Source organism: Seriola dumerili, unplaced genomic scaffold (assembly GCF_002260705.1).
Source record: "Seriola dumerili isolate Sdu_G_001 unplaced genomic scaffold, Sdu_1.0 BDQW01000003.1, whole genome shotgun sequence".
In the NCBI taxonomy this organism is placed as follows: Eukaryota; Metazoa; Chordata; class Actinopteri; order Carangiformes; family Carangidae; genus Seriola; species Seriola dumerili.
In genome coordinates this window covers 6,113,329-6,130,335 of record NW_019174258.1, presented here as the reverse complement: position 1 = coordinate 6,130,335, position 17,007 = coordinate 6,113,329, and the positions used below count along the sequence as shown (strand labels likewise).

Genomic DNA, 17,007 nt, shown 5'->3' with positions numbered 1-17,007 from the left:
ACACATTACTGAAAAACTATTACTATTATTTGAAATTGAGGTAAAGATGATTAAAATAAATTTCCAAAGAATTCTAAAATAAATAAAAGGTACATTTACTCAGGTGTTTTCCACACAACAATGTCTATCAATGTAGGGGACAGTCCAGAAAAACTTCTTCAATGTGGTTTCAAGTTTTTATAAATCGTATTTAGATAAAGTAGCTTCAGTGTAATTAGCCATACATTAACATACACACACATCAACATCAAACATTTACAAATTCCAGCTCTTAAGCCTGAAAACTCAAACACCACTTGATTAAATGGCTGAAATGAATAAAACAAGGTGAGAGGAATATGCAATAAGATTTTACTTTGAAGTTAAAGCATTTTAATACACAAACTGCATTAGATGCCAAAAAAATACTTTGTACAAACTCTTTTTTTTTTTTTTTTTTTTACAATAGATCATTTTTGAAATGATGGCAAATTACATTATGTCACATTGCTTTCAGCAATCACTGCATATCTTGTTTACCATTTCTGTTGAAAATCTTACCAATTTTGTACATTCAGAGTGGGTCACCACATTACACACAAACAAATTTCACAGGCAAGTTTTCCACTTATACACATCCTAGACACATCTTCTACTCCTGTGCCTCTACTACTTTGGGTTTTGGTTCATGTATATCAGATTCCATCCCTGGCAAACTGGTCCTCCTTCGTGCAGCAGTCTCAATCTTCTGCACCAGCTCCACATCCCAGGGATGAGTGACCAAGCTGAGCACCTCCCCATCCTCCACCCCTCCTGCTCTCCCCACTCTCCCTGCCCTGTGGATGTAGTCCGTGTGAGATTCTGGGAAGTCATAGTTAACTACCAAGCGCACACGAGATGTGTCCAGGCCACGAGAGGCGATATCTGTGCAAATCAGCACATCCACCATGCCGTTTTGGAAGGAGCGGAAGATTCCTGTACGCACAGTAGCAGGCATCTCCCCTTGCAGACGTGCATGCCGAACCCCCATCTCTTCCAGCGAGTACCCCAACCAGTTGACGGTGGCAGACTTGTTGCAGAACACCAGAGCGGCACCCCCTCCTTTTTCATGTTGGAGCAGGTTCAGGGCTTGGTGAAGCTCCAGGATTTTGTCAGCACCCTTTACCTTCAGGAAGGTCTGTTTGACATGTGGCATGAGGAAGTGCAGCATCTTACTCTTGATGACCACCATGCTGCCAAGGTCTGTCACCTGGCTGAGCACTTCCCCAACACCACCAGGGAAGGTGGCCCCCACCACTAGCAACTGGGCTTTACGGCCATGGCCCTGTGTTTGCTTGGGATTACTAGCAATGTTTGTGTGGAGCAGGATGCTCTCCAGCATGTCAGAAAAGCTGGGGTCAAACATAGTGTCAGCCTCGTCTACAACAAAGAAGCTCAGCTCACCCAAGTCCAGGCAGCGTCTCCGCAGGGCCTTGACAAGAGCACCTGGTGTAGCCACTAAAATATCAGGATGATTCCTCTTGAAGACCATCTTGACGTGTCCTACACCTCGCCCACCACCCACAGTCCTTGTCAGCAAGCCAAATGGAGCACACAGAGTCCGAGACACGGCAGCCACTTGCTCAGCTAGCTCTCTGGAAGGCACAAGTACCAAGGCGCGAATTTTGTTTGAGCTCCTAGCATACATCTGTGATTCCTTATCTGCCTGCAGACCGTGAACAATAGGCAGGAGGTAACTCAGAGTTTTCCCGCTGCCTGTCTCTGCAGCACAAAGAATATTGTGACCTTTCATGACCTTTGGGATGGTCTGCAGCTGTACAGTGGTGGGATGGATAATGTTGATTCTGTCCAAAGTTTCCACCAGCTCCTTGCAAATATGGAGGTTACTAAAAGTCACTGATGTTTTCTGTTCAACATCCTCTTTCTGGTTGTTGGTCACATAGGGTGCCACAGTCTTGATGTTGTTGATGGTGAAATAGTCACCAAACGATTTGTTATTTTTCCATCCTTTCGAACAGAGACTGGGCTGCTCGAACTTTCCAAGCATGTAGCCCGTAGACTGGTTCAGAACAGGGTTCTTGCTCTGGATCAGGAGCTTGCCAGCTCTGATGGTATTGATCTTGTTTTTGCCTCGAGTCTGCTTCACGTTTTCCACTTGTTTCTGCATGTAGCGGGGAACACGAATAACCGTGGTCTCAGTCTGACATAAACGAGTCTGGCTGATAGAATAATTAACACAACAGCGAGCCGCCAATAGTTTAACAAGCTGAGGAGGGTAAATCCTACTTGAGCAGAGAGCTCTCGACGCAACCAAAGCCAAACAGCCGACCTTCACAGACTGCATTTTGCTGTTTAACTGGCCTGTCCGCAGCTTACAGTCAGCTGATAAGAATAAAAATTACAAATGAACGACTAACACATGGAGGTGAAACCACTTCAGTGCTCTGCGAATCTTTTAAAGGCTTTTTAAATGGCCAAAAAATGCAGTACATCTGTTAGCATCCCGTCTCACAAATGTCGCCATGCTTTCTTGGCGAGTGTGGATGATGTCAAGTGGGCGTGGGGTGATGACGTATATAGAAATGCAACATGTAGATTTGAAATATATGTTCAATCAAAATTGGCAGTAAATACAATATGAAACATAAATGTAAAGGAAACAAAAAAAAAGATCCAAAAGTCCATGGGAATGAAATAAACAAAAACTAAAGAAAAGAACAATCAGGTAGAATTCATACATAAATTAAACAAATTGAATTAATAAACGTTGCAAAAAGATAAAGTTTAGAAAGCATGTTAGCATTTAGTGTCGTGTTCCTTGCGGAAAACGTAATGTTTCAGGAAATTCACAGATATGTCGGCCTATATCGCTAATATTTCGACAATAATACACTCACTTAGTTAATTAGATTCACCTGGCTAAATCTAATGCAGTCCAATACAACAGTCCTGTAATAAATCTTACTTTCAATAATGATATAATGTTCAGGTTTTTTTTAACTGTTTTAGAGAGGTGTTAACTTTATGGTCATTTTGGAGGCTACAGTTTGTGGTGCTGTTGAGTTGTAGTATTGACTGACTTCTATTATTCTGTCCACCCCATTTATATTAATCATGGTAGGCTAAGTAACAGAAACATGTTTCTGTGTAATGCAATACAGCTCAACAGCACCACAGACTATACCCTTGTAAATATCCTTAGTTTAAAAGCTATTATATAGATAAATATATTTGGTTATAAAAAACTGAGTACATGCAGTTTCAACAGCAGGCCAACTAGCCACCATCAGACAAGTGTCCTTCTCTAACCTGACCACCGTGTTTATTTTGAAGGCTTGGACATTGTATGCCTGTTCTAACAGTAAATCAATGAGCTGATCTCTGGCCTAGTGAATCAGCACTGCCTGGAGTACAGTAATGTCAGAGATTGTAATAGATCAGAGAAGGGTGAAAAAGAGCACTGTCATTGACACAACAGTGACTGTCAATAACGGTCCACATAACTCTGAGTTCTGGTCAACCCTCTACAGCAAAGGCTGAGCCCATGACACTGTAGTGCATAAAAAATACACTCGTATAAATCTGAAAATTTTGGCATTGCCATATATAGCAGGCTTACATTTTGTGTGATTGTTATTATGGGGGTTATTCATCCATCGAGTCATGTCTATGCTTTGTAAATGACTACTTAAAGGCTAAAGACAGGCATAATTTTTGTATGCCTGTACTGGGGTTCACAGGGGGATAATCCAGTGTTGCTGCTTTGTCACTGGAAAGTATAAACCAATAAAAAGGAGACTAATCTCACCAGGCATGCATCCAGAGAGGGTCCAAAGGGGGGCACAAGTTTCTGCAGTTTATCCCCATTCCTCTCTAGCTGCTTGATGGGAATGTTTTCATTCATTTACTTTGGTTCACACATTCACACTTTTATCTTTGCATCATATTATTTTCTGTAAAGGACAGTTGTGTTTATGCTTGGCATTAAAAAGAAAAATCAACTGTCTGCATCAGTGCTGCTGTCACATCTAGCATTGATTGTACAACAGCTACCCTTCCCATGTGCTGAATGAATCAGCTCACTTATTGATTAATTATAGCTTCATCACTCACTCTTTCAGTAACAGACTCTATATCACATGTTGGACAAACCACTGCTATGGTAGCTGGAATCCCCATCAACAGGGGTCTTCGATTACTGTCTCCTAACAAAGAAAGACAGAAGGATAGAAAGAACTGAGCTGGTCATATACTGGTTAATTCCATATATGTAAATTTATTTAATGCACCTTATCACAAGGCTCAAGTATGTCTGACAGGAGCTGTCCGCCTCACTCGTCAGACTAAGTCAATATTCAGTTTCACAGACTGAACAAAAGAGGGCAGCATACATCAACAAGGAAGATTTCAAATCACCCAAAATCTTAATCAGAGCTGTGATGGCAAGTTTGTTCACTGTGTTCCAAGTCTACAATATTTCCTTAGTAGATCACAAAAGAAACAAATGAATTGCATCTCTAGCATTATTTATTTTAAACATTGATATCTAGCAAACTTTTCATCTTTTCACTCTGTCTTAATATTATTATTAGTCTAATCTTATTAGTTAACACAAAAAACATACAAGTACATTTTTACATTTTAATGTGGAGAATGTACATAAATATTTCTTTTTCTACAAACCAATGTTATTGCCTCAGGGAACCTTTAATTCCTTATCAGCTGACATTCTGATACAGCGCTGTGTGCAATTTGATATTTGCTGACATTTAGTGAACGTTGCACGTGTTGCCAAGGTGCTGTGTTGCATTTCTGCAGTGTGTGCAAACCCCAATCCTTGAAAGAGTGACACCTCTCAAACAGGACTAGTGTGTGGGCAGATGCTGTTTTTTTTCCTTCATAACTTTCTTTACAAGAACATAATATCACAAACCACATCTAGCCTCCCACACAATTTGTTGTCTTTATCTTCTCCCTTCAAAGGTCATCTGCAAAGATAAGAGATGCAGGTAACCTGAATTAGACTTGGGTGGGTCTGGAGACACAACTGTTGTGCAGGAGAAAGTTCAGTCAAGTCATGTGATTGTCACATAATAATATGATGATCACTGTCTGATTAATTTTTAGTAAGAGTATTATAATGACAAAGGTACATTTACAGTCAGTGAGTTGAGAATCATTTGGGTTAATTACAACTAAAACCTTGTCCTCCTGTCCTCCTTCCTTTTTAAACACACATGAAAAATAACTAATTCCACAGCATTATAGTTATCATAATCAATTTTAAGTAACTTTTTTGATTCAGTATGTACTTTCATACTTTTCTGATCGTTTACTGGCTCAAATATGTTGCACTAGGACAAGAATCACAGCTCAGGAAGATTATTCCATTTAAATTTTCTTTGCTTCTCTTTTCCATTGTAAGTCAATCTTATAGAAGACTGGGTTCTAAAGATTAATATAGTCACAGTATCACTGAATACAGACTGGAATTTGTTTGGTACTTATATGCAGGTAAGAAATTACTTATTAAGCAACAATTATGTGTGACTAACTTGACCCTAACTGTTGCCCATAGTAGTTCTTAAAAGTAGCTTGTTCTTTTAGATTTCAACACAAGTAATATTATTTATGATTACTTATTATTACTCATTTAATCAAGTCATTTGAGTGAAATAGAATCATTTTTTGTAGTATGTGATGTCAATAGGATCACCACATGTCATGTGATCAGTCTGAAATGGCAGGATACCATTACAATGTACAAAGTTTAGAAGGGAAACTGTAACAGCTTTGGTGTGTATTACTATACAGTTTTGAGAAGAACAAATATCTGCTGGGCCTAATTCATCTGTTGCTTCAGAAGATGGCATAAAAATCAAAAAGGGTTGAACTTTGTGCTTTTGCTTGGAAATAAAGACCACAGGAAATGTGATATTGATGCTTTCAGATGCATTTGTGAGCTGAGCGCCTCTGTACGCCCACATGCATCTAGTATAGGTATATGTGTGTGACTGTGTCAGAAAAGTAAGAGCTGTTGTCTGCTGCAGATGCAATTTGTCTTGAGGATGGACTGATTTACATCAAACTGTTCACTTGCAGAGGTTATTTTCAGAAGTATAATAAATTATATTTAGTGCTTTTTTTCCCTTAGTTCTATGCATGTTAAGCTTAAATATAGAAAAAAAATCAAGCTTAATTATTTTACACAGAGAATATATGATCTCATTTGTTTCTTTTATTGCAAGTTGAACATAAAAACCAAAACTATAATTCTTATTTCATTAATCTGTGATGGGCAGAATGAATGCAGCAATGCACATAATAAAAACTTCAGCTCTTTTATAACTCTTCTTATCAGTCTTGCAAAAACCTTTGGTGAAATATTAAAAAACTTGCTCGATAGAGGCAGATGTTCTTGATCAGCCGCAACTCTGTGTGTGTGCGTGTGTGTGTGTGTGTGTGTGTGTGTGTGTGTGTGTGTGTATGTGTGTGTGCATGTAGTACACGTGGGGGGCATCGCAACAAGAATCTGAATACCCCTGCCAATAATGCTATTAAAGTTATTTGTCATAGTGAATGACAATAGAAATGAAAAGAGTTGTGTGCATAAAATTAACAAAACTAACAATAACTTTTTCATGCTTGGTAGCAGGAAATAACAGAATACTAATGCAAATGTTGTCAGGAAAGAAGATCATCAAAGCAGCAATATGTTAAAGCTTTGGAGTGCATCAACCTGTGTTGCTTGCCCAATAAAGATTAACCTGAGGAGGATAGCGACACAGAGGTTAAAGGGAGTGGAACAGCCAGTATATAAAAGGATTTACTATTGCTTTATTCTAGCCTCTGATTAATCTGAACCAATCTGTGTAAGAAATACTTAGAACTGCATTGAGATTTAAATTATCCTAGAGCATTCAGTGCAGATGCAGTGTGAGTGCTGAGTATGCACAAGATGAAAAACTGGTCAGTCACTTGACATGTCAGAATAACATTTAACAAAGAGCCTATTTTAAATGCAGGTGTAAGGAGCACACATAGCTTTTTGATTGGTCAAATGGATGGGTCACAACATGTTCATCTTTTCAGCCATTATTTGACCTTTGGTCAAAATCTTTGTGTAGTGTCCTGGAATGAAAAAACCTACTGAGTCCCACCATCTGCAAAGCACTATGCAAAATTACCATTTGAGCAGAAAATAAATTGGAGGACAACAATTCACAGTGGGTGAAAAACATTAAGCCTGCAGAATCAGGGATAGAATGGCAAATGATTACAGGTATTTAAACCCTGTGCTCTGAGAACACAAACAACATTATTTTTCAATCAGCTTGTTGTGCCATCTATACAGTAAGTGATCCAAAAAGCTATGATCAAGATGTCTATTCTTTCCTATAGCCCCATTGACAAACCTAAATTGGGTGATTAGCAAATTTGGTGGCTCTGTGCTGACAGACTCCAAGGATCTAAAGGTAAAAAGTGCATTATGTCATTATACTTACCAATCCTGGCTTGGATTGGAGGCACACAAAGAGGTAGGGTTGAGGGCAGGCGCAATCGGATGTAATATGGTAGGAAGAGAATGGAGGACCAATTAAATAGAGAAAATTGGCTGCAAGACCTAGCTGTTGCAAGGTCAAAAGGGTTGTTAGATGAAATTTCAAATACTTACATTTTGGTTTGCAAAAAAAGCTTAATCACACAGGAATAAGACAGAATTAAAGATATGAAATATTTATGGATTTTGGAAGTGAAATGTTTTCAGGCAAAGGTGTCTGTGGTTGCAAAACATGTAACATACTCAAAAGCAATACCCTTTAGGCTCATTGCTTTGTAAGGCTTTAATAAACTGTTTATTAACTGGGGAGCAGCGAGTGTGCGTGTGTGCGCGTGCCCTGTGTTGTGTTGTGTCTGCTGACGTCACCACTGGAACTGCCTTGTCACGCGGGGTTAGTAAAAGTTGGGATAGAGAGAGAGTGAGAGAGAGAGAGAGAAAGAGAGAGAGAGAGAGAGAAAGAGAGAGAAAGGGGGAACGGGACAATTGTAGGGATAATTTATCTGCTTTTGTAGCGAAGATTAAACTAGAGAGCACTTCTTTGTTGTTGAACAGGTCGGGAGACAGAGAGAAACAGCGAGATAAGGAGAGGCAGAGGCGGCAGGCGACTTTCTCTGAAGTTGAAGCCAGAATTTCGGTCGTTAACTGCCAGAGGAAGCGGAGCCAGCGACCTGTATTTTGGATTAGTGAAACGAGGGGGAAACACGGGTTCGTGTGTGGCCAAAAGATCACCAGTTAAATGAACAAAAGTTGAAGTTCGGCGTCGTGGCAGTCGGTAAATGTTGTGGCATTTTAGGAGAGCATAAATTGCTCCAGCGGTCGACGGTCGAGTGGCGGGGTAAAACCCGAGCTGTCAAACCCGATGACTACTGCAAACTGCCCCGGGAATGAGGAGCTGGACTTCAGACTGATCTTCGGAGAGGACGGGCAGCAGCAGCCGTTAGGCCCCGCAGGTCAGTGTGTGTCTCTGTGCCCAGTTGCATGTTTCATACTGTTTGTACTGGTAGTAAACTCATGGCATAATGTGCTGTTACCCACTTAGCTATTGTTGCCTTTAACTTAACCCGGCAGCTTTCGACCGCAGTGTCAATACTGTGTGCTCTATAAAAGAGGAAAAAGAGGAACTGATCCTGACAATTTTTTTTTGAAAAATTGAGACATTAAAACATCACGCGTCTTTCCTGTCGTGGTGGCCCAGATAATGTCCACAACACCAGCTGTCATTAGCTTGATATGCTAGCGGGTTAGCACAAGTGCCGTTTTTGTCGTGTGCGAATGAAGTTAAAACTTTTAAGTATCTCCTACAATTTGTGCACAGATAACTTATCAACGGCGTGTAACTGTGGCGGGACTGCGGCAGTGTTCAGAGTGCCTGATGGTTGATATGGTGTAAGTCAAGTATGGTTGAGAAAGGAAACAGTTTGAATGTCACTTGAGCACATTTCTGAAAAGTAGCACATGCTAATGTTGTCAAAACAAAATAAGTCAAAGCTAGGACAGGTGTGTCGAATGTGTAATTTCATTGTAAACAGTTTTAACTGAAATAAGTATTAATTACTGTTAAATGTATACAAAAAATGTATATGAGCAGAGTGTAAGAGATATTATTTCTTGTTATTATATCTTATTGATATTTGTACATGTAAAAATATTAATATTAAGAGTTGAGTACAGCTATGCACAATGACAACAAATTAGTTAATTACTGGTTGTAAGAAACTAATCTACAAAGGAAAAATTAAATATTGTAATAATAGAAGTATTAAGGAAAATTATTAAAAGTAATGTATTAACACGAAGAGTTTTTAAATTTTATTTTAAAGGTGGATGTCACTATAATACATCCAAACACTAACTGTACAGACAGACTGTAAGAGGAGAGGGCATACATGGAGGTGAGGTGGCCCCCTGCATTGTACCATGGCAAATTAAATTTCCTCCCTTAATAGGCCTGATGTGTGGGAGTAAAAAGTTTAAAAATAAGCTCTATCTACTGTAGTACAAGCAAATGTAAGTTAGAGTTTTGTCACTAGTTTCACATGTCACAAACAACCTTATCAAAAAGCTACATTTTTTTGTGGTTTAAGGTGTACACCATGATACATGAATTGGCTATGGTTTGAATCTAGATGAGGATTTTGCAGCATGACACTGCCATCACACTGCACTCCTAAAAAGGTAGAAACGGCAAATGAAAGGACAAAACTAACTTTTTAGAGGGTTATATTGGAAACCAGAACCACAGAAGAAGTGAATGTTACTGATGCAATGCCTGGGTTTATTGATTTATGATTGGTTATACTAGCACTGACTAGCACAATTGTATTGGGAAAAGCAATGGAAGCAAAGTAGGTAATCAGTAAGAAGATAATTGGAGAATTAAATATGAGTAGAATTAAAGAACTTATTTCATAGGGCAGATATTTTGGATTAAGTTTGGGCAAACATTCTAATTATTGTTTAGTTAAGTGATGTTTGTTGCAGGTTTCAGGACGGAAATGAAGATTTCTATTAATATATTGATCGTATTTGTTATTTACAGGTGCTTAATGTGCTTACATTTTGTCCACTCGAGGCAGTTTCTGTTTGAATGCAATGTATAGCAAAATGCAAAATGGTAACGCTGATATCTAATATGACAGATTGGAACAGATTTCATCCTTTCGATATTTATTTGTTGTCACTTGAGGCGACAGAGTGACAGAACAGATATCAAGGATTCACCTGCTATTGAAAAAATGCAAAAAGAAGAAGTTAATGTTATATGTTTGCTAATGTTGAATAGAGATAATTTGTGCTCATATATTAGATCATTGCAGATTCTTGAAAAAGGTGAAATGTTAACTCAGAAATCAGGACAGGTACTCATAAAGTCTGTCTTCAAATGTCTGCATAATAATTGCAGACAAACAGGTAGACTTCCATGGTGGGAACTAGACTCAGGTGGTGTTGCAGTGAATTGAAAAAATATTGGAAGTGGCTGAAGAGGCTGTGGAAATGATAAATTATCGGATATTGCTAAAATGAACTACACCCATAGTTATTCCTGCCATAAGCTGCTGTATTTTGGGGTTTGGGTTCTTTACTCAGTCAAAATTCGGGAAGGCTGAATTAAGATCATAAAAAGGTCATGAGCTACATTTGAACCCACAAAATAATGCATGTGGCATTTGCCTTGGTCTGTTCACCCATGATAAATTCAGCTTCTTCATTTGTTTCTGTCTCTGGGCCTAAACCACTGGAACTAGTGAATTCTTTGGCTGTGTCCTTTTCATGAAACTCTGGCAAAGTAATGGCTCCATGAAGGTTTGGCTTGTGCAATCTTAAATCAATTTTTCCTTCGATTAAAAAAGAAGTTTGATTTGGAGATGGGACGAGGGGAAAAACTGCAGTTGGAATAAGCGTAGGAATAAAAGCACCACTGTGCAAGTGGTTTTAATCTGGTCCGGACTGTATGACTTGGCCCAAAAGGGGGGTGCCTGTCCAAATTAATAACTGGAGTGTAATACAGGATCACACAGCCAGAGTAACAGGGAGTTGCACACTGCTGCGTTGGTCTCCTTCTCTGAAGACAAGGCTCAAGTCAGGACTTGTTTTTCTCACAACCTGGAGAAACTCTTATGTGAATATCTGACAGGTTTCTGCTCCCCTGAGCTTTTACATGTTGCTTGAACTGGGATGTGATTGTTATCATTTCAATATCTATGCAGCCGGTTTTTCAGATGTTTGATTTAAGTATTATGAAAAGGAGAGGTAACTTCTTCCAAAATAAAAATGAAAATACAGTGCCACATTTTCTATCTCTTTCAGCAACTGTACCAAAACTTACAATAATCTCCTTTACTTTCTAAAAAGGTGTTGTTATGGGAGCTGGTTACTTGTGTTTATGAAAAAATCTCCACTACATCCTTGTTATACTTTCATCTTATTCTTTAATGGAGCTGACTGGTGGATGTTGGCTTCCTTTACACTTTTACTCAGCTCAGCTGTCTGTAATCTTCCTGTCATTCAGCATTTCTCCTTGCATATGTGACTGTGATACAAAATCTGTGTAATGGTGTGGTACAGAATAACACCCTGCCTCTCTGTCTGTCTTTTTTGTTTTTTTCTTTGTCTTTTTGTCTGGTTGTCTGTGTGTCTTTTCCCTTCTCTCCCTGAGTGTTTTCTTGTTCTGAAACAGTCAGAGGGGAAATATTCCACTGTTCTATTAGGCAATGAGCAAACTTATTTTAAGGGTTTTTCCCTAATTATTTACTGTGTCACCTGAATAGAAGAATGAATCCCTCTGTGAATTAACTTAACTAGAAAGTGAGACAGGGTCATTCAAAATTCAATGAAAAAAATCTGAAGAAAGGACAAAGAATAATTTAAAAACTATGATTATCATGATTTTTATATATTTACAAAACAGGAACAGCTAGTTTTAAGTTATAGATATACTGTAGGTTGCTGCATACATGTTGGTCAACACAACAAACTTGGACTGTTTATTTTTCAACTATAAAATATCCTGCTCAGTACATACTGTATCTATTCACCATTGTTTGATAACAGAGTTGTAGGACTCTTAGTCAAAAATATTTCTTAAATGGTAAATGTTTATATAAAAAAGATTGGAATTGGATTTTCTTAAACATTAATAGTGGTATTGGCCTCAAAAACACCGGTTGAGCTGTAGTTTGCAGTTGGCCACATTGACTTAAAAGTCAGCTAGCTTGATGCATTTCATTATGTTAACATTGACAACTCACCAGTATGTAGTTAGCTGAATTTCTACTAGCCTACTAACTATAATTTTGACAGATATGGTATTAAGATAGACGAAGATAGTTAAACTGTTCATGGGTTTCCTTTGGATTCAAAAGAGAATATGGTGTCTCTCGTTTTTCTCAGTAACGACACGGAAAGAGGCACTGTTTTATGCTCTGTGCTTGAGGTGTGACACTTGCCCAGAACTGCCATGAGAATCTGCAGCTTTAACAGATTTACTGTTGAAAATCAATGTAGCAACAAGTAGTTAAAAGTGGTTAAATGTTACATTTAGATTAACATTTAACCCTTGTCGATCTAATCTGTGTTAAATCTAGCAAGTGACTGTGACTCAAGACTAGGGGAAAAGCAAAATATTGTGGAATGGTGGAGTATTTCATGTCACAAGAACAGGGTTTTCCATAGGTTTTCAGAGGGCTTAGTTGCTGTCTGGGTTTCAGGTGGTGGGCGTGGCTGGTGGTTTTTCACATTGTTCTCAGCCATTATCCTTACTGTATTTGTGAAAGAAATCTGGCAACATTTTTCGTACCTCTAGTCAATAGCCTATTCTTTTCACCAAATAACATCTTTGGTATTAAATGAAGATGTCAGTTACCTTAACTTGTACAGCTGACCAATCACAAGAGGAGCAGTGAGCCCTGTCATGTCCCATAGTAACGTCAAACTTGGAGAAGGTAGTCATAGAGAAACTTATTATGTTCCAATCAGAGCACAGTGAAATATGACATTATATGTGAATACAGTCCAAATTTGTTTAGCTACCAAGCCAAGTTAGATACTAACATTAGATCATTCAATGTATCTTTATGTAACCTCAACTAACTAGTGTCACTGGCTAACATAACTAAGTAATTCAGTACATGATATCTATGTAATTTAGCTAGGTTAGCAATTTCTTCATAGGTAAAATAGGCTACATTAGTTATATCTTACCTTAATTAGCTTGGTGATGAACATCTATCTCCACCCATCCCTCGACACTCAAACATTCATCAACACTAATGGTTGATTAGCAGGTCGTTCCTGTTGCCATCTCACCTTTCTGTCAATGTTGTTTATGACATTCATTCTGATATGTCTCCTAAATGCCTTTTTATGTTCATTCAGCTTAAGGCACTACACAAAAACACTTAGGCGCAATGTCTAAGCCTTTCTATTGTAGGGAAAACCCTGAAGAAGATGACAATATAGCCTACATCAGGGAGGGGAAAAATTAAACAAGTAAAGTCAACTGATTCTCATCACCGTCTATGTGAGCCGTGTGGAGCACTTTTACTTAAGTTTTAACATTTTTGTCTCGAGCAAGTGTATTCTCTCTGTTAGAGGTCCATAGAGCAAATCTGCTCCTATTCATCCCCTTTAATGTATTTCTGTTGACTTTGTTTTCATTCATGCTGCCTGTAAATACTGTATTGTGTTGGTAAAATTCTACTGAATGGCGACATTCATCACTTGAATTTTGGTTGACTAAGTATTTGGAAAATCTTAGTTCTACCAAGTTCAGTTTTGTTTTTACAATGACATTCATATGCATAAAGTTTATGGAGATCAGGGTGTGCTTGTTAATCAATGTGTTGATTTAGTTAGTTTAAGAGTTATTTCACACAAGTCACAAAAACCATATTCTCTGCGATATTCACCTCTGAAAGTTTTTGTAGGAATCATTCCTTCAGTAGAAAATAGATCAGTAAAAAGTGGTCCAATCCAAGGTCTGTTGATCATCATGAATATCTGGGACATTGTTTGTTTTTGTTGGTGCCTGTCATTTTGCATTAATTTATGCAATAGAAACAAGTTAGTTATATGGTCATTCATTAGGAAATATACAACAAATTTGCTGGTTCCATATCAAATTTTGAATGTCTTTGGGTTTTGGTCCATTGGTACGAGGAAACAAGAAACTTGAAGATGTCATTTTGTGCATTTTTGGAAATTGTCAAGGCCATTTTGAACTGTTTTCTGATGTTTATAGATGATGAGATTGAATAAATAATTAATTAAAAAAATATTAATCAGAAAAATAATTGCAAATTGTAGCCATATAGTATCCCCATTGTAGGGTTGGGGGCAGAAGTCTAAGGCAGCAATCTCAAAATCTATGCAGATGATCAGAAATGTTCTGCATGATTTGAAAAATATATTTTTTTGTAATTTGTGTGAAATGACCCATGAAAGAAACTCTATTATAAGCTTTTATAATAAAAATCTCAATTAAGATATATAAGAAAATTAAGAGCTATGAAAGTTGCTATATGTTATATATATGTATATATATATATATATATGTGTACACACACACACACACACACACACACACATACACATATACATTGTTTTCAGTTAAACTTCACAATAAACATTAATATATCAAATTCTCTTTTCTAAAAGAATTTCATTAAGAAAAGTAGCTATATACAGTGTTATAGTACTTTTTGTCTTTTTTTTAATTTGTCGTTATTAGTTGTTTAAAAAATAAACGCTTAGGTGGCCCGTCATAGGAAGGGAGGTATGTCGTGTTTTGAGTAATTTGTGTGTAACAGCCGTAACTCCCAGACCTTTTCACTTTGTAGCTTACAGCTAACTCATTGTGAAACAAACAGCACTGAAAGTGGCAGTATTAGAGACGTGTTTGATGGTTTCGCTTGCTCCAGAGGGTGTCCTCACATTTGCTTTCATCTATTGTATCAAACAGGGTAAACCTGGTTGTACATACTAATTATAGAACATATTAGAACATATTTCCCTTCATGGTTTTTGAATCTAGTTTCATACATGAAAATAACACAATCCATGTTACAGTATTGTTGTGGTGTTGTTGATGTTACAATTTGTACTTTGGCTTATCCCTTTAAGGAACTCTTACCCCATTTGGGGGACAGTGTCTATTGTGAAGTGACTTTGTGAGTGGTAGAAATAGGTATTGGTGAGTATTGGGTTATGCAGGTCACGAGCAGTGGCCTCATTGGGTGTTAGAGGTGGTATGAGGCAGGGGGGCAGAAGTGCCCTTTATGGGTGGCAGAGTAGTAGATCCATAGCGGAGGTTACTGGCTCTTTGCCCAGACATGCCATGTGGGGTTCAGATGGCAGGGGGGAATGAAAGGAAAGGGGGGCACACCACTCTTTAGGTGCTGGTAAAGGGAACATGAACAGCATTTTTGTTCACCCACTCACCTTGTCAAGACATATCTCAGTTTCTTTTTTCGTTAATTCCATATACATTGACTGAAAGAAGTTTTTTGCGGTTTGTCGGTTGCTAGCACAGAGCATTGTAGACGCGCCAACAGGACGACTGGGGCTTCTTTCCTCTCTCACTGCTTTCTCAGGATATGAAAGAGACCACCAGTGACATCAGAAAGACTGATCTAGGCTAATGAAATCTCCAGATGCCAGCAGTCACCACAGCCATTTAGTCACTAGACAGGTTTGATTTTGTTCTGTTCACGTGCTGTGATATTTCTTGTACATGTAGGGTTGACTTTGTCATGCTTATATATGAGAGTATGTCAAGGCACATTTTTATCATAATGAAATGATCAAACTTAGAGCAGCTAGTGGAGAAAGCTATTTTGCCCTTGTCTGTCTTGTTGTCATTGCTCTGCTTCTCTGAACCAAGAGCACGATCCTCTCAGTCCTTGTCGTGGGAAAGACTGAAAGACTGAAATTACATCGCTCTCATGGTGGACTATTTTGAGCTCCCAAAGAGAGTGGCAGAGGGCAGACGGCAGGTTCTAGTGACTTGTTCGTACTTAGAGCAGGAGAACCCCTCTCGCCCCGGCACGTCTGCAGCCTTCAACTTTTTACTGCTGAAGCGCTTTGTGATCGTAACGAGGAGAGGAGTGGAAGAATGCTGTGTGCCACATCGCCAGGTGAGTGTGTTGGCACTCCCAGACTCCAGCCAGGTGTGTTTTGTGTGTACATGTGTGTATGTTTGTCTAGACTTCTAGGTTGAGGGGTGGGAGCAACCAATCAGACAAACAGCTGTCATTAGAGTACCGGCTGTTCTGAAGAAATTGCGTTTAACTTTCTCTATAACGACAACAGAAGACATTCAATTTTTCACTGACACAAAAATACATAAAACCAATTTAATGAAATGTGTCCAGTCTAAACTGCTGTGTGTGTAACATTAAATATTGCTGATAGTATTTTCATGTTGTATGCTCTGAACTTGACTTCCACTTAGCTAATGTTCAGTTGGTCTTTGTATTTCTTAATCTTTCTTAATTTTGAATATTTTTATCATTTTAATTGTGAAGCTTGTTGATATTAGACATATTATTCATAAGGAGGTTGATAATTGTTGATATGATATGTATAGGCATTGCTATTATAACAACCTTCAACACAAATTATCTAATAAAAACTGGTGAAAAGGAAATAAAAGAAGACATAAAAAAACAAACAAAAAACATACAAACAAAGCTTTGGTCATTTTTAAGGAAGATAAAAGGACTGTTAGCTGATTTCTATAGACTTTGTTAAACTTCTTCAGATTATTCTTCAGATGAAAAGCTGTATGTTACAGAAAGAGAGTTTATACTCTATGACTTCTTATTTCTATGAAAATGTAAAAGACAAGAGAGGTCACAGGTCAGACAGTCATGCATGAGGTCCACATGTGGGGATAGATCACCATGTGGGTGCCCCCTAACCTTACTGAACTGAAGGGGTCCCAGCACCCACTGTGATGAATGAGACGT

General features: G+C 38.2%; 2 protein-coding genes across 2 annotated transcripts in view; one reads left to right on the top strand and one right to left on the bottom strand.

Annotated features, from left to right (window-relative positions):
* Positions 1–471: 471 nt before the first annotated feature.
* On the bottom strand, positions 472–2,496 carry ddx28 (DEAD-box helicase 28). Its single transcript, XM_022744139.1, has one exon. It carries the CDS (start codon positions 2,321–2,323, stop codon positions 632–634), a length of 1,692 nt encoding a protein of 563 aa, XP_022599860.1. The 5' UTR covers positions 2,324–2,496; the 3' UTR covers positions 472–631.
* Positions 2,497–8,019: 5,523 nt separating this feature from the next.
* LOC111218909 (nuclear factor of activated T-cells, cytoplasmic 3-like) overlaps positions 8,020–17,007 on the top strand; it is a 61,704-nt gene continuing 52,716 nt past the window's right edge. The window contains exon 1 of the mRNA XM_022741391.1: positions 8,020–8,490. Coding sequence (XP_022597112.1) covers positions 8,400–8,490 — 91 coding nt within the window. The 5' untranslated portion in view covers positions 8,020–8,399. The remainder of the gene's footprint in view (positions 8,491–17,007) is intronic.